This window comes from Ostrea edulis, chromosome 4 (assembly GCF_947568905.1).
Source record: "Ostrea edulis chromosome 4, xbOstEdul1.1, whole genome shotgun sequence".
Classification (NCBI taxonomy): Eukaryota; Metazoa; Mollusca; class Bivalvia; order Ostreida; family Ostreidae; genus Ostrea; species Ostrea edulis.
In genome coordinates this window covers 5,917,530-5,940,288 of record NC_079167.1, presented here as the reverse complement: position 1 = coordinate 5,940,288, position 22,759 = coordinate 5,917,530, and the positions used below count along the sequence as shown (strand labels likewise).

Genomic DNA, 22,759 nt, shown 5'->3' with positions numbered 1-22,759 from the left:
CCCAGTTCTCTGGACTTTCTAAACGCCTTGGGATATTGAGTGGATTTTTTTTGTATGCAGGTGTATATTGATGAGATGCATATCAAGTTTGAGTTTTTTCCGATTTGTTGATTTTTGATAGAGTTGTGCCCCATTAACTTAAAAAATTACTGTTGCGACCAGTTTTCCAGACTTTTTTCTAAATGCCTTAAGATATTGAAAGGTATAAAGATAACGAACAGTGAGCAATCTCATAACTCCTTTAAGCAATACCATATACAGAGTTGGGCAAACATGGACCCCTGGATACACCAGAGGTGGGACCAGGTGCCTAGGAGGAGTAAGCATCCCCTGTTGACCAGTCACACCTGCCATGAGCCCTATATCTTGATCAGGTAAACGGAGTTATCTGTAGTCAAAATCAGTGTGCCAAGAACGACCTAACAATTGGTGTGAAACAAGTCGGACAGCATTTGACCCAATGATAGGTTGGCAAACTAGATTGTTATAACGATCATAGAATTTGCAAAATGCTGACTTTAATGAGACTGTTGAAACCCCTGCACCATCAACTTTGTTGGTCAGTAGCCTGCCTCGATTTAAGAACTAACCATATGTAGAACAAGCCCTTGTGTATCGAATCAGTTGAGATATATAAACACCATATGCAGATGATAATGGAATATTGCTACATAAATATGGGAAGTCGATGATGGAGAAGCTGGAATAATCTCGTTTGTCATGAAGTTGAGTTGTAAGTTTGCCGTTAATATCAATTTTCAATGAAATATTTAAGTATGAAGCAGAAGTGGACGACTCTGTGGTGTCTTTTATTTTGATTTCACAGGGATATATCAAATCGACATATGAATGAAAATTATCATTAATAGATAATATATCGTCCATATATCTAAATGTCAAATTGAGGGCCACAGCAAGAGATTTTTTCTTCTTGCGTTAAAGTTTTTAAATAAATATTTTGCTTCATAACAATATAAAAACAGGTCAGCTAGCAAAGGAGCATAATTCATGCCCATGGGGATCTCGACAGACTGTTGGAAGACCTGAACTGATTTTTTGTATGCAGATGTATGTTGATGAGTTATAGGCCGAGTTTGAGTTTCGTTCTGGTTCATTGGTGCCCCTTAAACGTTGAAAAATTACTGATACGACCAGTTTTCCTGACTTTTTTTCTAAATGTTTTGAGATATTGAATTGATTTTTTGTATGCAGGTGTATATTGATGAGTTACTAACCGGTTTGAATTTTTTCCGGTTCATTGATTTTTGATGGAGTTGTGCCCCTTTAACGTTGAAAAATTAATATATTTATTTTATGCCTGTTAAAACATATGATTGTTGTTGAGTTCTTCATTGTACCAAATGCGTGTAACTTATAATCTGAATACGCACTACATTCAATGCTATGCTTTGATGGATTTCTTACATTTGACTTTACAGCAGGCAGGGATGTTCGTGTCGTGCCGACTTATCTAGTTGACCTTCATTTGACATAATCGATATAATTTTTTTCTTTATTTGAGACAGTAGCTTTATAAAGATTTGGAATACATGTTCTAGTATTTCTACCAAAGTCTTGGAAATAGCCAGCTATTTGCAACTGGAAGAATTAGCTACTAGTAACTATGGCACGCCAAATTAACATAAACTCAAATAACTGAAGATATCTTCAATTATTTGAAGATATCATCAACTCATTTGATGCGTGCAACAATTTGATTAAAGATCTCTTCAAATGATTAATGATATCTTCAATTCTGAATTATTGCACGCACTAATTGAATTTGATGCGCGCTTTGATTGAATTAATGATCTCTTCAAATGAATTAATGATATTGACAATTGAATTGATGCGCGCTATAATTCAATTGAAGAGAGCAATAAATGATATAATGCGCGCATTAAATCAATTGATGAGAACAATAATTGAGTTAATGCACGCATTATTCAATTATTGCTCTCTTCAATTGAATTACTTATATCTTTAACTTAATCGGAATTAATTGGAAGAGAGCAATAATATTCTTTTAGAGAGAGAAACTATATAATTAAAGATATCTTCAATTCAACATATCTACAATTGAATTAATGATCTCTTTAATTGAATTGTTGCTCTCTTTAAAAGAATTGAAGCGCGCATTAATTCCTTATACAAAAGCATAGTAAATGATTAAAGATATCTTCAATTGAATTAAAGAGATCGTCAAATTATTTATACCGAGCTCTAAATTAATTATTGCGCGCAATATTTCTACAAAATTGATGCTATCGTCAATTGAATTGAAGAGAGCAATAATTGAATTAATGCATGCATTAAATCATTTATTGCTCTCATTAATTCAATTTATGCGCGCATTAATTCAATTGATGAAAGCAATAATTGAATTGAAGCGCGCATTAATTCATTTGATGAGAGCAATAATCGATTTAATGCGCGCATTAATTCAATGAAAGAGAGCAATAAATGAATTGATGATATCTGCAACTAATTGAAGATTTCTTCGATTATTTGAGTTTATGTTAATTTGGCGCCCCGTAATTAACCAGCTAATTTTAAAAGTAAGAAAAGCTGGGGACTAGTATAACTAGCTACTACAAGGAATACAATCTACAACAACCGACAGCGAACTACAAGAAACAGATTGCTGGGTTTGAATGAAAACGTGAAGATAACGAACAGTGATCAGTCTCATAACTCCTAAAAAGATTACAAAATTAAGAGTAGGATAAACACTGACCCCTGAAATACCAGAGGTAGGGTCAGGTATCTAGAAGGAGTAAGCATCCCCTGTCGACTGGTCACACTCACCGTGAGCCCTTTGTCTATATCAGGTAAACGGAGTAAGCCGTATTCAAAATCAGTGATCCCGCAAGGATCTGGGTTAGAATATACTCCCAGTATCCCTTTGCTTGTCGTAAGAGGCGACTAAATTGGGTGGTCCTTCGGATGAGACCGCAAAAACCGAGGTCCCGTGTCGCAGCAGGTGTGGCACGATAAAGACCCCTCCCTGCTCAATGGCCGCAAGCGCCGAGCATAGGCCTAAATTTGAAGACCTTCACCAGTCTTGGTCACCTCTCCATATGAGTGAAAATTTCTCGAGTGAGACGTTAAGCAAGATACAATCAATCAATCAAAACCAGTGCGAAGAAAGGCCTCAATTCGTATGAAACATGTCAGAAAGCATTCAACCCAATGTAAATTGGATCGTTACAACAACCATAAAATTTGCGAAAAGCTGACTTTAAACAAAACTGTTGTAACATCAACTTATTTTGTCGATAGCCTGATTTGTTTTAAAAACTGATCATACGCAGAATAAGCTCTTGCATTGAGAGACATAAGCATATGAATGTGATAATAGAATATTACTTTATAGATATGGGAAGGTGACGATGGAGAAGCTGAAGTCATCCCAGTTGTCATATATAATTATCTATTGGGTTTATTTAGATGAGGAAGTCATTTTCATATCAGAATATGCTTTGAAATTCCGAACGTCATGCTTGAATTAACCAGCTTCTTAGCCTTTGCAGTGCAAAATTTGAATGAACTTTCAAGACGAGTGTAAAACTCGAATTAAACGGGTATTTACTACATCTGTTTAGGACACATCAAGAGAAGATAATTTTGAAATTTCATCATATAATTCATATTCAAACCTTGTAGCTGGCAATCGCTATTTATAGCTTATATTCCTTGTAGTAGCTGGCTATTTCTCATTGTAAGTAGCTAGTTCTAGTAACTGGCTACTAGTAGCTAGCCTTTCCTGTATCAATTAGCTGGCTACTATATTCGCCAATTTTTCTCTGTTAATTAAGTAGCCAGTTAATTTCTAGCAACTAACTTTACCGATTTAATAAATACACGACATTCAGTCTGTGAGAGAATCGTCGTCTGTACAATTCACGATACGCATTCTACAATTAAAAAAATATTCCAAGTGTGATGTTTTTGTCCATCAACGTTTACAATTTCTTCATATACTTTTAATTCTGAGATTACCTGCAATTATTCTAAATTTACATATAATCTTTCTTTGTTAAAAACTTTTTAAAAAATTAATACTTTTCCATTTAAAAAAATTAACACAAAAATATGTTGTCAGTTTATTTGACATACAACCCTCTTCTTTGTTCTTTAACCAAAATTGTGTGTGTGTGTAGGGGGGGGGGGGGTCATGTGTGATATCCCCCCATATTTTTTAACAGTACATACATTACCCCTATTGATACAAAAAATATGTTACAACTGTAATCCAACTATTTATATATCCAGGATCTATGCACCATATAACAAAGAGTTTCTGGCGTGCTTTCAAGTCTATACTAGCTGGAGAAAATTTCTATAATAATGGAATAAAAAATTGGTAGTCTACCCATGCAGTTATTCATGATAAAACTGCAATATTGAGAGCTTTCTTTCCTGTTGCAATGATAAATTTGCAAAAAAAAATTATGTATATTTCCAGTCTCCCAATCTTTGAATATTTCATAGAGGCCTTTATCTTTACCCTGCTTTGATGTTGATAGTGTTCCCCATTGGTTTGATAGTATGTATAATGGGCGTGTCGGTAGATTTGATATCTTTGTGTATTCTTAACGATGACGTAGGGACTTTGCCCTCGGAAAGAGCCAGAAATAGAAAGTACGACATCAAAATATTTAAACGTATTGTTTAACATTTTTGATAACTGTAAACCTTTCGGATATCAATGTCTGCATTTGTTGAAAACAATTATTTTTGTTTTATTAACACTGATTTCCAAACACCATTCTTTACAAAAAATTGTTTAAAATATTGAATATCAGATATTAATAACAAGTCAATTGCATATAGCATCTATTCGAATAGGTGATATTTATGGAACGCCAAAACATAATCTCAAATAATTGCTCTCGTCAATTGAATTGATGCGTGCATCATGCAATCCAAGTATTGCTCTCATCCATTCAATTGATGCACCCATCAGTATGGTCGAATTACTGCTCGCAAAATTTAATTTGGAGCTCAATATAAATGATTTGATGATTTCTTTAAATCATTTGAAGATATTTCTAATTATTTACAATTCATTTGTAGCCTATGGAACTATTGCGCACATCAATTCTTTTTAATAGAGCAACAATTCAGTTAAAAAGATAATTAATAATAATTAATTCAATTGTGGATAAGATATATCTAACTATATAGTTGTTATCACTAAAAGAATTAATCATCTAATATTGCGAGCATCATTTAATCAAACAGTATACAGTAGAGTCTGGATGACGAATTACTAGGCCTAGTACGTAATGTGACTGACAGTCAAGTTTTGATATTTTTAGTTGATTTTATTTCATTATCTGAATACATCGAATTCATGAAATTGTTTATTTTTACATTTCTATTAAGAATTTCAAATGTAGCCCTTGAAAATAACTATGAAAATGCTGTGTATGAGACAGGTGGTTATAATTATATAGACTCGCAAAATTATAGATTTCGCTTCAATAAACCTTGGGGCTTGTTTACTGCAAGCGATACCAGATAACTTCAACCATGAATTGAAAGTACAAATGTACAAAGTAGACTACAAGTACCAGTTTGCACATAAAACGGTGTCACTTTGTAACAACTATAATTTGTATTGTTAAAAATTAAGGGGGGGGGGGGGGGGGGTAAAATCATCTGCGAATGAGTAGGGCGAATAATATACAGAACAACTTCATTAAAAACGAACACCCCGAATCCAACGTAAACAAATGTTATGAAGTGTTATAAAGCGTAACGAAAGCTTTTGGTTATTTTTTGTGTGTGTGGGATCTAGATATTTCACGTAAGTATGATACATTGTAACAAAAAGAAACACATTTACATTTAAACTTATTTGTTTTTAAGAATCTTTACGAACGAAAGTGTTGAAATGAAGGTCTATCAGAAGCGCATTCATGATTTCAACAAAAAAAAGAAAAAAAAAAAAAAAGGCAGCAACGTCAACGATCCATCCATGTGTCCTCAACTTTGGCATTTAGCCTAAGTACTGGTATAGGGCTATATTTATTTTCTGATAACACACTACTCTTCCATGTAATAATACATTGATGAGTCTGTTATAACAGAGTCTGCAGAGATATCTGTCAACCAGGATGTCCATTACTGTATAGACTTTAACATGCCACTCTGTTTCCGAATAGCAGTACTGGTTCTAGGAGAAATGCTGCAATAAATCACACACCTGTTACTTGCATGATAGGCATCAATACTGCAATAGAAATAAAGATAATTGATCTCCAGGTAACAATTACAGATTTGGAGTCTGGTACATGTAAATGTATACGACAAACTACTGATTAAAAAACTGTATTAGCCAGTAATTTTTTTATATCAATAAATGTTTATAATAAACAAAGATATTACAAATGCTTTTGATATAATATTACCATGTGGGGTGTTAGGTGTGTAGAAATGTTTACCAGCCAGCTCAGCTGGTTTAGATATTCTAGTCTTATGGTAATGATCCTGATGTCAGACTAGATGGCCCAGGTTCAATTCTCAGTGCAAGCGAACTTCATCACAATCACACTCTCATTCCCATTACATTATGAATCAAAATTATTTCCCAACTGAGCCGCAATATTGGAATAACAGATCACAGTTGATTTTTATGGTCCTCTAAGGCTTCATGGTATGTACATATCCTTGTTTTATAATAATATATATTTAGGTAGGGACTAAGATGAATGTGGAAGTGGTTGGACGGATCCGGCCTTCCATCAGGGCTGAGGGATCAGAGTCCTTGGTTGTAGAAGGTCAAAGGATTGCAGCCAAATCTGGTGGCCCTTTTGTAAAGTAAGTAAATGCAGTATCAAAATAACTTGAAGCATCTGATTTGTTTGAAAAAAAAAAATCATTGTAGAACCTGCTGGGAGAAAAATCTTGATTATCTTAGTCAAACCAAATTATTAATTAAAAGAAAATCTCCTATGCTACTGGTATAATATCTAGTGCATCAGCAACTTTTGTATTTGGCCTGGTGGTCAAGGGACGTTGTAAAATAATACACTGGTGATTAAATTTTCAGTTGAGTCAGAAACAGTAACAAACATTAATTATAAATTTTTAGCTTAACCAATCTACACAGAAAAGATGCTACAAACTATGATATATACAAACAGTCGGTGGATGACCTGTCAGATCTACACATGGCTGGATTTAATGTGTGTTTACTTGTTATGGGGGAGAGCGAGTCTGGGAAAACGTTCACAATACAAGGGGAGAGCACTCACAAGGCAGGACTTGTTCCTCTGATCCTGGACTATCTTTTCAGCAAACTCACTGGAGGTCTGTGTTTTTAATCAGGTTAAATACCACAATATTTTCGTGAATGAATTTTATCTAAAATTCTTGAATCATCTTTTTGTACATTAATTCATCACTTAATACTGTAATATTTGGTAATTACCAAATATTTCAATGTTAAGTGATGATTTAATATACATTGTATCATTTGAAATTGTAGATCAGTATATGACAGATACAAAAGTAAGAAGACAGAACCCTCATGTCACCATGTCCATGATAGAGGTGTACAATGAACTGGTGAAGGATCTGCTGCAGGTTCCGGGAAGTGGCGGGGCATACTTGGATATTCATGAGACTGCAGAGAAAGGTGTCCATGTCAAGGTCAGTAGGACAAGGTCAAGCTCGTCATTTTACACATGATATAAATGAATAACCAAAATCTACTGGTATCTAAAACCAGTGTCTTACTCATTATATAATAAGATATAACCATTGATATTTACAACATACACATATGCCCCATATTTTTAAAAGGTCTTTGTTAATGAGACATTGTTTTACCTTGTTTTGGATGCCATTTTGGATATTTTTGTGTCCCTCCTTTTTCAGAACTGCGGTGTAGCTGTGCTGAGAGACGCCTCAGATGGTCATGCTCAGTTCCGTCAGGGAATGGCACGACGGACAGAAGCTGCAACAGATTTTGGTCCAGCTACCAGGCATGCTGCCACCATTATTCACATTGACCTAGAAATGGTAAGTATGTTACTGGTCTTCCATATCATTATCTGATAACTTGTAACCATCTAGTGAGCAATAGTTACTGAAATTTCATCACTGAGTGCTGTAGATTTTTATTTATATATGTGAGTAATTGGCATTTTAATTCACATGCTACTTTGTGAGAAATCTCTTTTGCAAAATCAAGCGTGTCAATACTAATTTACATACATATTGTAGTTAAAGGGACTGATTCATGATTTCCCCCAAGATTTTGTTTTTCACTTTCAATGATTAAAATCTACTGTCTAATGTGTTTTAAAGGTTCCACATAAAGTTAAGGTTATACATCATGACAGAAGCTCATTATAGAGAATTTATTATTTTTTGTGTAAACAAAGATTGAGGTATGAATTGTTTACAAAGTTTTGAAAATGTATGCTTATCGATCCAAGTTCATGATATATATCACATTTCAAGTAGTGTTTAGGTAAAATGTGCCATTTAAAAGTTGAATTTGTGTTGTTGCAAAATAAGGATGCTTTGAATTACAAAATTAACTTTCTCTGGTTTGTTTGAGTCTTGTTTTCATAACACAGAGTTAAGGCTAAAATATTGCTCTTATCCTTACATTAAGAGGGTCCAAATTTTGGTTGTCAATTTTAAAGGATCAAAAATGAAAAATATTTTCAAAAAAACATGAATCCGTCCCTCTAAAGTCCTTGATCAGAGTACATGTATAAGCACTCAAAATTTTATGTTCTCACAAATTGACAGTGAACTTGACAGATGGATTCTGCAGTAACCAACATTTGTTTAGTTTGTCTTTTATAATGTAAATTTTGTTCTACCATTATCATACCATGTCTGACCATAATTATAAAATTATATTGTTTGTCTGTCAGATAAAACATAGAAAGGTAAGAAAACATTGTCAATGTGATAATTTCGTAAAATTGTGGAAAAGCAGATTATGTTTTGTTTTATGTTTTCCATCTGGAATTTTTTGTATCCTAGTAGCTACTTTAAAAGCTTACCATTGAAGGGAAACCACTAGCTAGAATTGTTTTATTCAGAAGTATAATTTTTATTGAAGAAAACATCAAATATTAGACTGCTCCATACAATATCAGATTCTTCACCAACTTTCAAAAGAATTGCCTATTTACATATAAAATGCCATTTAAATAGCCATGCAGTTCGGAGTATTTAGATAGATCGAGCTATGGCTGAAATATATGTAAATATTTCCTATGTTATATCTTTATTGATTTCATTGTACTGCTTCCTTTACTCAGTTCCTGTGATCTTTAAAAAGACGCATTACACTTCTCAGAATTTTATTATTTTTATTGATCTACATGCATAAAAATCTCAGGTGCGCACTCAGAATTCATATCCTGTCAAGCCTGACCAGAGCTTTAACGGACTCTTTTTCTTTCATTTTCCCCACCTTTGCAGTCTTATAGAATGGAGCTTTAAAGCAGTTTCTAAAACTAATTGAAAAATTCATTTCCACATAATTGTACCATCATAATAGATTACATTTTGTTTGTAAAGACATCATTGGTTTCATGTTTAATTCGGGGCTCAATACCCACCATAGCTATATACTGGTACATGATCAAGTTCCATTCAACCATTTTACACAAGTAATCTCACATCTGACAACATGACAATAAGATGATATGGAATCGGTTTCTATATCTACAACAGGATAAGGGGTAAGAAATTCAATCATATTATATAAAAAGAAAAAATTCTGCAAATGTTCAAATAAAAAACTTGAGATTTTACAAATACTATTTGAAAAATGAACTGATTATTTTAATGCCCTTTCAGTTACAATATCTTTTGACACATACCAATATAGTTTAAAAATAGTTGATACATACCCAGTACATTTGTATTCAGTGAAATCTACAAGATTGATAACCAAAATACTTTTGTTTTCATTGCTCAGAATTTTAACAAGGAAAAATTAATCGAGAAGGATTTTTTAAAAGAAGTTTCTAATTTTGAAATCAGTTTACCTTCTGTGCCCATTCTTTATATTCCTTTTGAATAGAGTAAAGGTGTTTTTATTGAGTAGCATGGACTTGAGGTAAGATGATCAAGGAATAGACCATTTTTTGGTGTTATATACAGAAAGCAAACTCCATTGAATGGGAGCTTTGTTAAGGAGTTCCTAGAGATCATGGTATGGATTTGTATTGATTGAATGGGTCAGTATTTGCCCTGATAAGAAAGCCACTGATAAACCTACACCTAACCTCTTACTTGGTAACATTGTCAACAAAGCTGATTTATTGATTTCTCTTTTTGGATTTTTTGTTATCATCTAGAAGGGGTTTTCTGACATTTATGTACATGCTCCATTTGGATTTATTCTTTGTATGAAGAGGGATTATATCATTTAAATTTTGTTTTAGTTAGTAGGAGATAATCTAAAGCCGAATCATTCACGCTTCACCATCGTTGAGCTTCCTGGATTGGAGAAACTGAATGAAGATGCTGCTCATTTGAGACAGAGGGAGGGGCCAACACTTAGTAGAGCTCTCATTGGTCTGAATTCACTTGTCATTTCATTGGCCAGCAACCCTTATGCAGACCGTGTTATTAGCTACAGGTCAGTGAATCTAGCAGAGGTCAATGTAACATTATGTATCAATGTACAGACTACAGTTTCAATATCAAAACACTGTTGTATTAGTATATTACAGTCTTGCACATATGATTACAGGAAAATGTTCTGATGCATATGCAAAACTTTCTTTGGCAATGCAGTCTCAAATCTGTTCAGTATTCTAATTAGATGATACATGTATGTAGTATTCTACCTAGGTAATCATGATTTTTATGAATAATGATATATTTTCTTGCAGTGATTCCAAACTGACTCAGTTGTTGAGAGAAGAGTTAGGAGGGAATTGCAAGACAAGAGCCCTGCTGAACATCAAGCCTCAACCCGATCCCAGCACTTTCAATGCTATTGTACAATTTACAATACGGCTCTCTCAAGTGAAGAATTTCCCCATCATCAATGACTCCTATGCTCAGGTGTGTTCATGTCATGATATTATCTTCCACTTTTTAGAATAGAATTTGTTTGGAGCAAGAATTCAGAGAATGGTAATTCACTTAATTTCATGAGACAATATTTCTGCAATCTTGCCATGTCATATCTATCACGAGAAATAAATTTTGTGAACATTCACCATCTTCACAAGTCAAGGGTAATTGATTCATTACCTCGCACTAACCCTTGACATCAGTCGCTATATAAAAGGTGGGCACATTAGACCATTACGCAATTTACTATAAATAAAACATCCAATGAAATCACTGCATCTTGTTATGGTGTACATGGATACAAATGACGCGATCTCATACTGCTGTATTGATAAATACGCGCAATTGTAATATTCACACCACTAATTACGTTTATTGATAGTAGATCAAGTTTGGAAACCTTTTTGCTTAAGACAATATTGCTTAAACAATTGAAATAGCCATAACTGTAGGTATCAATACACATGTTTTTATTTGAATCTCTCGTTTCGTGTTGTTATAAATAGAACCACATTCTCATTGGTTCCCACTCTTTTGTGGAAATAATCAGAACGAGCCCAACTTTTATATAGCCACTGATGTCAAGGGTTAGTGCGAGGTTATTGCAATAACCCTTAACTTGTGAAGATGAACATTCACATACATTTGTATACAATATCATTAATGATAGCCACATAGTACAGTAATGATAAATTGCATCAATACAATGATGATATTACACGAAAATAAAGTATTGCATCTCACAAATAAAAGCAATATAGAGTACATGCATGTACCTTGTACAGAAATTTCACATATCTCATTACATATTAAACTGAAATGATATTGTATTCTAATATTGAAAAGAAGTATGTGTTTTGAATTTATTAGGAGCTGATCACCCAGTATAGAGCCCGAATTATTGATCTAAAACAGCAGTCTGGAGTAGGTCCTGCACCAATGACACAAATCAGCAATCTTAACGATGTCAAGGAAACCATCCGACAGCTGGAGGTTGAAAATGTATGTTAAACAGTATTGAAATTACAGTTGTATAAAAGTGCTTGTTGTTATAGAGTAGAGAAATTACAGTTGTATAAAAGTGCTTGTTGTTATAGAGTAGTGAAATTAAAATTGTGTAAAGGTGTTTGTTGTTATAGAGTAGTGAAATTACAGTTGTATAAAAGTGCTTGTTGTTACAGAGTATTGAAATTACAGTTGTATAAAAGTGCTTGTTGTTATAGAGTAGTGAAATTACAGTTGTATAAAAGTGCTTGTTGTTATAGAGTAGTGAAATTAAAATTGTGTAAAGGTGCTTGTTGTTATAGAGTAGTGAAATTACAGTTGTATAAAAGTGCTTGTTGTTATGGAGAAGTGAAATCACAGTTGTATAAAAGTGCTTGTTGTTAAAGAGGAGTGAAATTACAGTTGTATAAAAGTGCTTGTTGTTATAGAGTAGTGAAATCACAGTTGTATAAAAGTGCTTGTTGTTATAGAGTAGTGAAATTACAGTTGTATAAAAGTGCTTGTTGTTATAGAGTAGTGAAATCACAGTTGTATAAAAGTGCTTGTTGTTAAAGAGTAGTGAAATTACAGTTGTATAAAAGTGCTTGTTGTTATAGAGAAGTGAAATTACAGTTGTATAAAAGTGCTTGTTGTTATGGAGTAGTGAAATCACAGTTGTATAAAAGTGCTTGTTGTTAAAGAGTAGTGAAATTACAGTTGTATAAAAGTGCTTGTTGTTATAGAGAAGTGAAATTACAGTTGTATAAAAGTGCTTGTTGTTATGGAGTAGTGAAATCACAGTTGTATAAAAGTGCTTGTTGTTAAAGAGGAGTGAAATTACAGTTGTATAAAAGTGCTTGTTGTTATAGAGTAGTGAAATTACAGTTGTATAAAAGTGCTTGTTGTTATAGAGTAGTGAAATCACAGTTGTATAAAAGTACTTGTTGTTAAAGAGGAGTGAAATTACAGTGTTGTGTAAAAGTGCTTGTTGTTATAGAGAAGTGAAATTACAGTGTTGTGTAAAAGTTCTTGTTGTTATAGAATAGTGAAATTACAGTTGTGTATAAAAGTGCTTTTTGTTACAGAGAAGTGAAATTACAATGTTGTGTAAAAGTACTTGTTATAGAGTAGTGACATTACAGTGTTGTCTAAAAGTGCTTGTTGTTACAGAGTATTGAAATTACAGTTGTGTAAAAGTGCTTGTTGTTATAGAGTAGTGAAATCACAGTTGTATAAAAGTGCTTGTTGTTAAAGAGTAGTGAAATTACAGTTGTATAAAAGTGCTTGTTGTTATAGAGTAGTGAAATTACAATTGTATAAAAGTACTTGTTGTTATAGAGTAGTGAAATTACAGTGTTGTGTAAAAGTGCTTGTTGTTATAGAGTAGTGAAATTACAGCGTTGTGTAAAAGTGCTTGTTGCAGATCTACTAAATATCATTTAAGAAAGCAATAGTTTTGGTACAACAATTTTATGTACAGAAAGTAAAACACTCAGATTATCAATTACAAACTTGAAAAACTGTGATTTAACTTTAGTATTTACAATAATGCTGAAAAATTGAAGCTAGTAAGGATCAATCTAGTTTGAAATTACTTTGATTTTTTTATTGAGTTATCTTCATTGTCTGTTCTATTCCAGCTGAGATTAAAAGATGATAATGAGCGATTAAAGACTCGCCTAGATGGAATGCAGAATAAATTTGGGAGCATGGCTCACACCAAAACTGACCTGTCTCAGCAGTTACTGATGACAGAGGAGGAGAAACTCAAGGTCAGATATTTCACAAGGAGGGGAGGGACTTACATCATGGATGTGTTGCCGATAGGCAGGAAGGGGAGGGAAGGATTTGAATTGTGGGAATGTTGCTTATTAGGCAGTGGATGTGTGTGTTAAATTATGGGCATATTGAAAATTGTGGGTATGTCATTTATGGACTTGAAAGGGGTTTAGATTTGGAATACATACTTTGTTTATAGGTAGGGAGAGGGGAAGGGTTTCAGCATGAGAAGGAGGAGTATAAATCATAGGTATGTTGATCAAAGTCATTAAAGGGAATACTTTGACTTTTGGGAATATTGCTTCAAGGCAGGGAGGAAGATGTATGTATGTGTGTGCATGTACCGGGTATGTATGTATGTATTATGTCGTACTGAAACAATGTGTTAGGAAATGAATTGCAGAATTTTGGAGTTGTGTACTATCCTCAGATTAAAACGTGTACTAGGCATGAGTTGAAGGATTTGTGAGTAGAAATATATTCATCCTCAACAGAATTGTGCACAATAATCTAGAGTTTCTGTGGTATTTCCTGAGAACTATTGTTTGATTTATCCAGGTGTCACAGTCTCTGGTGGAGATGCAGATAGAAAACAACAAGATCAGAGAGGAAGCTGAGGCCACCAAGTTTGAATTAACCAATAAGGTAAGGGGTTAACTAGAAAAAGTGCCATTTCAGAAAAATTAAATCGAAAAATGTAAATACATTAGGGCTGAAACGATTCATTGAAATATCGATACTGTTCAATATAAATTCTCGATTCAATGTTTGATACATTGCCACGATCTTCGGTTCGATACGTTTTTTTAAATCAGGATTGGTAAAATATATCGGCCTTGACCTATACATTTTTACATGCACGAGGGAGAAAATTGTGTCTGATAATGGCCAGACTGTTGTTAGCCTTGAGTCTGACAGAAACAGTTATGAACTTTAAAATCAGTATTCTCGATTCAATGTTTGATACATTGCCACGATCTTCGGTTCGATACGTTTTTTAAAATCAGGATTGGTAAAATATATCGGCCTTGACCTATACATTTTTACATGCACAAGGGAGAAAATTGTGTCTGATAATGGCCAGACTGTTGTTAGACTTGAGTCTGACAGAAACAGTTATGAACTTTAAAATCAGTTTAAACTACAGAGCCAAGGCATCTTACTGTTCAGCGGTTTGGAAACAGTTTACTTTTAAAATTGTGACTGTGAATCTTTGTAATTAATTTTTTCTCTCCAAAGTTATTATTTGTTTCTTTTATAAAATGTATCGTATTGAATCAAGGCATAAGTATTGCAATATGTATCGTATCGTGAAGGGGGCGTATCATTTTAGCCCTAAAATACATGTAACTAGTTATTTTCATAGCTTGCTTTCACTGGTTCATAGCAAACAGGAAATATCCATGAAGTAAACATGTTGTTGTGCTCTGCAATTTAATGTAAGAAATACTCAAAATTGTGTTAAGAATTTAATAAAAAGTTTGTTGTCATAACATACCAACATGTTTTTCCCATAAAATTTTATAAGTTTGTTGTTGTGGAATATAGCATTGATGCACACTATATATCAAATCACAAATGAACACATTAAATCCGACATAAAAAAATGACATCTGTCGGTGCTATTTAGCCTGTTAGTTTTGTTTCTTATATTTCATTTAAAAATTTCATTACATACATGATATTTTGGGTTCTAATTATGAATCTATGACATTTTAGATTCTAATGCTAGAAAATTCATTGTTGGAAGCAGAAAACGAGCGTGATAAAAATTACAAAGGTACTCGGAATGCCAGGGAGAGACTACTGGAGATGGAGAAGGACAGAAAAGACTTGGCAGATGAATATGTTGTCTTAAAAACAAACTACCTAGCTCTTGTCAGGGAACATGAAAAAGAAGTATGACAGTCTACAATATAGTCTATCAGTACATGTTTATCTAACTGAAGTGAGGTCAAATATTTGATATATATACATATACAGATATGCAATTCTATGCGTAATTGTACACCTGATATATCCAACATGTAATATGTTAACAGGCTAAAAGGAATGATGAACTTAGCATTGAGCTACTGAACTTGGTGAATGCCAAGGCAGCATTAATGAAGCAGATTCACACCTTGGCTGATAATGACCCTGATGTAGGGGACCCTGAGGCTGAGGTCAGCAGGGTCAAAGCTCTTGTCATTAAGAACTCCTCTGGCAAAGTCAAGGTAAGTTTCCCATTCTCTTCTCGTGTGCCAGTTTCGACATACATACATGTGTTTCTTTATCCATCGTTTCTAATGTTCTTCTAAAAGGGAAATAATTCTTACACTTAATTACAATCACAATGCATTGTTAATGTATATTAAAAAGACATAGGTTGATTCATATTAACTGTAATAATGCCCTGTTCACATGGTTATTTTAATTCGCATTAAGTGTAAATTAGTGTGATTAAATCTGAACTGTGTTCACAAGGAGGTTTTAACACACATTACCAATTAGAATTTATGTCGCATCTTTAATGTGCATCTAATTTACTTTGTATAAGCTCTGTGTGAACACAAAGCGAAGCTAATGTGGATTTAATGTAGACATATGCGTAATAGCAAATTTAGGTCACAAGCATCATACCTGTGGTCAGCTATAGATATTTATGTTATTTTTGAACGAAAAACTAAATAAAATGATTTTAATCTCTAAAAAATGTGTACAAACATGTCATTAGATAATGTCAGACATAAGTCTGTGCTCTGCATACATTTTAGAACTTTGAACAATGAATTCTCTCTCTCTCTAGAGAGAGAGAGAAAAAAAAAAAACCCCCCACACACACACATTCATTAGAATATATTTCACACATCAGTTGAATTGGAAATGCATATGAATTTAATGTGCATTAATTTATTTTGCACTATTAATACCACCATGTGTATGCTATCATTTAATGCAAAGTAAAATATTTTAAAGGCACATCCATGTGAACAGGGCATAATTATCACAGAATAAATTTAGATGGATTGTGGACCATTTCAATGTTTCTCTGATATCTGTGGTTCATTTGCAGGCTGATGAGATACTGGGTTCCCAGACAGACAGGTCACAAGTAGAAAACACAGTAAGGTCCTTCTGTATGTGTGAATTTCTTGCTTAAGAAATAAATAACCATTTCAAAAACTTCACTGGGCTATGAAATGGGGCAGCATGTGAACATATCTACTGAGAAGCCCTTCGGTCATTTGATTATGTGACTTCCCCTCCTACTTATACATAGCATATACAAATTTATAGCCATTTGAGATGAACAAGCAATTTTAAGATATAACACTAGCCACTTGCTGTACTCAAAGACCTAGAAGTTATTGTAGGTTATGATTTTCATCGTCATAATTCTGTAAGAGCGTATTTGTCTCTAAATTTGCAATTGAAATGACCATTTTGGACAAAGTAATGGAGGGAGGGGGCAATTGAAGTGTTTAGCATAAAGGAATTTCAAATGTGATGTAGACTCATATATTTCACAACTAGGCTTAGCTAACAGTGTTGCTATGAATTTGTTTTTGTAAAAATAATGAGCTAGCCTTCCTTTCTAAACTAGTGATAGACTTGACATATATTTTTATCTGATCAATGTCCCCTCTTCAAACTGGTGTCAATAGTGTTATGACCTCCAAAGTACTTCATCGGAAGTTATTCTGTTTTGGTATGATTATGTAAGAATACCACAGATGCCTACATATTGTAATTTTAAAAAAAATGTTTCAAATATTTAAGCTGTAATAAATGTTACATTAATCTGAAAGATTTACTCTTATTCTGTATATTCTACAAAGTTTATTGTACAATTGATAGTTATTCAACAATAAGAAACGTTATGAGAGAGACATGGATCGACTCAAGAAAGAGCACGGGGATGACAGGCAAAAACTGGAGGCCAAACTGTAAGTAGCTACTCAAACAAGGCCAATCGACCCCATGACTATATATTACAAGGACTTCAAATTTGTGACTTTTAATTGTTTCAGACTTGCTGTTCAAAAAGAGTTACAGGAATCCCGCAACTTGGCTCGGGAAAGACAGCGTCGTTTGGCTGAACTGAATGCAGTACGTATTAATGGTTGTATTTCATATTGTTCCACCATCAAAAGATGGGCAGGGATTGTTTACATAATGTATGTACACTTACTTCAAAATATACATGATATTTACATTATAGATATCATTTATAGCTTTCATGGTGCTACAACAATGATGTAAGAAAACACATAGTTTGCTTGTGAATAAATAATACTCTATCTATCATAATGGCTAAATATGCATGATAAAAATTCTATGTACATGCATTTTATTCAGATTGTCTGATCGTAAACAGAATCATAGATTTATGTATTGTCACATGTGTGCATGAGACTTGACACATTTATAACTAAAACATGCTTGCTATTGCATATTCTTCGAAGATTCTAATTACAAATGTAAGTCGCATGAAATTTAGCAGGTACCTGTATATGAATACTCTGAATTTAGATACATATTGACATTTCATGGCAAAATGAAATTGGGTATTTACCATTTTTGTCCCTTTAATTATTACCATGGTCTTCTCACTGGAGAAGCCAGAGCAAGAGTGGGTTTCTGACCAAAGAAAATGTTTTATTCCAGGCTTTGATTGTTGCACGAGGAGAGAAGGAGCAGTTAGAACTTCAACTAAACAGGCTCCAGCACAAGGTCAAGGACCTGGGAGAGGACTACAGGGGGAGACTCATCAAATATGTGGAGGATATTTCTGTAAGTCTATTTATATAATAATTGTATAAACATCGCTGTACCAAAAATGTCACGGATGAATTAGAGGAGAAATTTATATAGATCTTCATTTTGTTTTGATATTCTGTAGGAATTTGTGGACAAAAATAATGCTGGACCTGATGGTAGGAATTCTGCTAGGATGAGAGACTATGTAGAAAACATGCACAAGGACATTTCTCGTTCTCACAAAGAGCGGGAGGAGCAATTAAGTATTGCAGCCCAGCAGTATCGAGAGAGCAAGCGTTCTCTGCTGCATAAGTATGAAGAACTGCTCATTCATTACAGGTACCGTACATGTATAAGCCGAAATTGAAAGATACCAACATATTGAGCAACATGTTGTAAATTAAAATTTTCTACTTGAGGAGTCCTAATACACTAAATGAAAAATATTTTTGGTCAGTAAACCTATGTCTGATATGTAATTCACACCATTAAGAAACCTTTCTAGAAAAACATTATTTCAAAACTTGATTTCTCAAAATAAAACTCAATAAGGGCAAGAGTGTGCAACAGGATTTGAATTTAACACACTGGGGAATGAGTGTCATTCATCAAGTGAGTTTTTAAGTGATGAGCATGATATAATTCTGGAATTAGAGGCGACTTACTTTGACTTGTGCCTTTTGATTCCCCAAGTAACACAAGGCTGCAGCAACACTCCTCCAATGCACACGATTCTGGCTGATCCTCTTCAGCTCGGCCTAAGTCATTCCGGCTGCCTTCACCTCGGCGTCAACACTTCTACGCCATATCTGCCTTAGCCAACCCACTTTCCGTTTCCCTTTTGGGTTCCAATCCAGGGCCTGTCTGGTGACGTTTGATGCAGTCTTTCGTAGTGTGTGGCCAATCCATCCCCATTTCTGCTTCTTGATCTCAGTTTTAATTAGGACTTGTTTCATCCTGTCCCACAGTTCATTGGAGATGACTTCCAGCAACCTGATTTTGAAGATGTTTCTGAGACGTCTTTTCACAAATGTCTGTAGTCTGTTGGTGTTGATCTTTGTAACTTTGTAAGTTTCTGAAACATACTTCACATTCGTGTTGAATATCTGGATCTTGTTGTGGACTGAGAGAGCGGTTGATCTCCAGATTTGTCACAAGGTGTTGAAAGCATGTCTTGCTTTGTTGATGTGGCATTTGACATCTTCATCTGTGCCCCCATCTTTGCTGATCACACTGTCCAGATAGACGAACTTGTCAACTTCCTTGATGTCTTCTTGGTGTAGTCGCACTGGAGCCTGCTGTTGTTCACTCTCATGACCTCTGTCTTCCCAATGTTGATTTGGAACCCAGTCTTCACTGCTTCCTCTGCAACATGACACAGCTTCTCTTGTGCATTAAGGGTATATCACTCTAATTGGAAAAGAGGAGGTTTGCTTGCTGTGTGTCAGGCACCACAAAAACATTTTTGTTGAGTAAATTAATTTTTATGAAATAATATATCATTGTAAGCAAAAGCCTAAGTTCTGCATCCTCATTGTTGAGATCCAGTCAGGCATTGTGTGATGAATTCTGTGACTCATTTGATAATTCAAAAATTTAACAGTACATGAAATTGACATTTTAGGAATTTACGACTTCAGTGTGAAGAGAGAGGTTTAGATGATATCGACATGGGACCTGACGAGACTGAGTTAAAACTGTCAGACTCAGAAATCAACTCTTCCAACTTAAGAGAAATTACACGCCTAAAAGGCGAAGTCAACAGACTCAAACAAACTGTAGACAACTATAAAAATAAGGTAAAATTCTACATTCTTTCAATGTACATGTACTAATGGGAACATTGATATGCAACGAGTATGAGAATACATGTATATTTAGAGTCTGCACAATTTTGACCAATAAGCAAATTAATACTCCATCACAAAGCCTCAAATTACAAAGTCTCAAAGAAACAGATATGGAATCACCTAAATTTACCGTAATTTCTTTTTCAGTTTGGTGTGTCGGATGTAGAGGATTTGAGGATGAGGTGATTTTATCAAGTCTTGTCATGAAAAAGTTGTATCTATTTTCATAGAGTTATGTAAACATACTTTATTTAGCACGTACATGTATAATCTTCAATAGAAAACAGGTTTTTGGCATTTTACCCTTGGTTTAGCACTTTTCCATCCAAAGTCCTAAACTGAAATACATGTACTGGTACATGTATTTTGCAAACATTTAGCAATATAATTCTTCTGCTGATGACAATAAAAAGAATACAGTCAAATGTAATATATTTACATTCACTGAATCTTTTATCTAATATTTCTTTGAAATTGACATTGCTTTCATCATACAATGAATGCATGTTTGTTGCAAACTAGTTTGGTCCAGGGTTTTTAGTACCACCTGTTTGTGTAATCATTACCAAATATGGAGCGTCATCAAGGTCAAAGGGTGTGTTGCTGTAACGTATGGGTCAACCATATGCTATTTTAGAACTTAAATCTGGTTTATATTTTTAAAAATACATTAAAATATAAATATAAATAATAAAATGTCTTCCTTTGTCCTTTCATTGCAGAAAAAATTTACATAACCCATGTAATTTTTTCTGCAATGCTTACTACCTTCATCATCTGATGAAACAACAAAGAAAGCATTTTATTGTTTAAATGTTTACAGTTTTAAAAGTATATCATGATAAATTATCCATTTAAATTTTGACAGACCTGGTGAAAAACCAGCTGAGACCTGGGCTGCCCTGCGTAAACAGTTGAGAGAGTACACACTAAATACACAGAGGGACTTAGAGGAGGAAAGAGCCAAACTAATGAGTGAAAATATTGTGTTGAAAGAACAACTGAAAGAAAGTCAGGACTACATTGATCACCATCTTGTTCGGTATGTATTATAATACTTTCAATAAGTTGAAGTTACAATTTGTTATTGAATCCATCTTAATAAACCAGCATTTAATGAACAAGATTGGAAACAGTACAGAATTCTCTGCGACAAGCTTATGTAAGGGTGTTTTTCTAAAGCCATGAGTTGTAGTACTATACTGAAGGTAGTATTAGCCATCATCAAACTACAATATATTTTCTTTTGCATCATATGAAATAAAAAACCAAGCGTGAAAACTGTCCTAGGAGGTAGATAGACAGACCAAGAGCTCTGCGTGTAAAATATTTTCCCAAAATATAGACCAAGTTCAATAACTTGTAATTTTTTCAAACGTGAAAGAAAATTAGAAAATTGTTGGGAATCAAAATACTTGCAATACTCACATCTTTAAGTTGTTTACAAAGGCCTTATCTTGAAAAGTGTGATAAAACTGGATCATGTACCCACTTCATAATAGTTCCACAAAACTAAAATTAAACCTGTCAAAATCTTTGCCACTTTCATATCTTCAGTATGCATACAAACACTGCATAATAAGAAAGTCCTCACTTGAAAAATGTTGGAGGAGTTTGACAGACAAACCACGTACTCTTTATGTGGCATTTCCTCAAAACCGAGTTCAACAACCTGTAATTTTATAAAAAATTGAAAATCCTCATCACATGCACATTTTCAATTCCTATACAAACACTCTATTAAATAAGGTCCTCACTTGAAAACTGGGGGAGAATTTAGACAGACAGTTCATGTACTCTCTGCAATATTTCCTCAAAACTGACCAAGTTCAACGACCTGTAATTTCCCAAAATTTGTAGAAAATCAAAATCCTTGCCACATGCAGATCTTCAATACCCATACAAACATGCTGTAAAATAAAAAGGTCTTCAACTGAAAACTGTGAAAGGACTTAGACAGATAAATCATGTACCTTCCATGTAACATTAAATTTTTCAAATAAAGGGGCAAAACTCCTGCAAGAGGTGGAAATAAATCAAAATTGCAACATGATTTAGAGTGAACTACAAAGTACACAGCAAGTTTCAGCTCGATTTATGACAGAGAAATGAAATTTGAAACAGAAAACCCAGAACAGATGGAAGTGCAGACATCGCTGTCACGTTTGGTCTAAAGATGGCGCATAAAAACTTCCAAAAAGAATTTAATTATTCAAGTACTATTCAAATCTAGAATGCAGAGTTGATCAGCAAAGGAGGTGTTTGGTTAATGTGATCTTCTCCACCATTGAATTTGCTGTAACTATATTTGTTTTCTACATTATAGGTATAAA

At 33.9% G+C, this 22,759-nt stretch overlaps 1 protein-coding gene and 2 long non-coding RNA genes across 7 annotated transcripts in view; 1 reads left to right on the top strand and 2 right to left on the bottom strand.

Moving 5' to 3' along the window:
• Positions 1-5,643: 5,643 nt before the first annotated feature.
• On the bottom strand, positions 5,644-6,585 carry LOC130053952 (uncharacterized). Of its 2 annotated transcripts, none has more exons than XR_008802180.1 (2): positions 6,420-6,585; positions 5,644-6,241 (listed from the first exon to the last, which is right to left on the bottom strand). It is a non-coding gene; the product is annotated as an uncharacterized LOC130053952 (long non-coding RNA). The 2 variants fall into 2 exon arrangements; XR_008802181.1 differs by having other exon boundaries at positions 6,453-6,585.
• A 98-nt stretch (positions 6,586-6,683) lies between these two features.
• Positions 6,684-10,184, bottom strand: LOC125668236 (uncharacterized). The gene is made up of 5 exons (XR_007367510.2): positions 10,032-10,184; positions 9,894-9,918; positions 9,600-9,705; positions 7,843-8,025; positions 6,684-6,818 (listed from the first exon to the last, which is right to left on the bottom strand). It is a non-coding gene; the product is annotated as an uncharacterized LOC125668236 (long non-coding RNA).
• Positions 6,710-22,759, top strand: part of LOC125668233 (coiled-coil domain-containing protein 78-like) — a 17,180-nt gene continuing 1,130 nt past the window's right edge. Inside the window, exons 1-22 of one of the 4 annotated variants that reach the window (XM_048902085.2) lie at positions 6,710-6,828; positions 7,103-7,320; positions 7,499-7,662; positions 7,891-8,034; positions 8,904-8,918; positions 10,431-10,627; positions 10,884-11,058; positions 11,941-12,072; positions 13,695-13,826; positions 14,392-14,478; positions 15,553-15,732; positions 15,876-16,049; positions 16,889-16,939; positions 17,674-17,762; positions 17,847-17,925; positions 18,051-18,074; positions 18,484-18,609; positions 18,719-18,915; positions 20,201-20,375; positions 20,574-20,608; positions 21,295-21,468; positions 22,753-22,759. The exon at positions 22,753-22,759 is cut by the window's right edge and continues 1,130 nt beyond it. In XM_048902085.2, the coding sequence (XP_048758042.1) occupies positions 6,716-6,828; positions 7,103-7,320; positions 7,499-7,662; positions 7,891-8,034; positions 8,904-8,918; positions 10,431-10,627; positions 10,884-11,058; positions 11,941-12,072; positions 13,695-13,826; positions 14,392-14,478; positions 15,553-15,732; positions 15,876-16,049; positions 16,889-16,939; positions 17,674-17,762; positions 17,847-17,925; positions 18,051-18,074; positions 18,484-18,609; positions 18,719-18,915; positions 20,201-20,375; positions 20,574-20,608; positions 21,295-21,468; positions 22,753-22,759 (2,688 nt within the window). In that variant the 5' untranslated portion in view covers positions 6,710-6,715. The remainder of the gene's footprint in view (positions 6,829-7,102; positions 7,321-7,498; positions 7,663-7,890; positions 8,035-8,903; positions 8,919-10,430; positions 10,628-10,883; positions 11,059-11,940; positions 12,073-13,694; positions 13,827-14,391; positions 14,479-15,552; positions 15,733-15,875; positions 16,050-16,888; positions 16,940-17,673; positions 17,763-17,846; positions 17,926-18,050; positions 18,075-18,483; positions 18,610-18,718; positions 18,916-20,200; positions 20,376-20,573; positions 20,609-21,294; positions 21,469-22,752) is intronic. The other 3 variants (XM_048902086.2, XM_048902087.2, XM_048902088.2) reach the window with 3 other exon arrangements.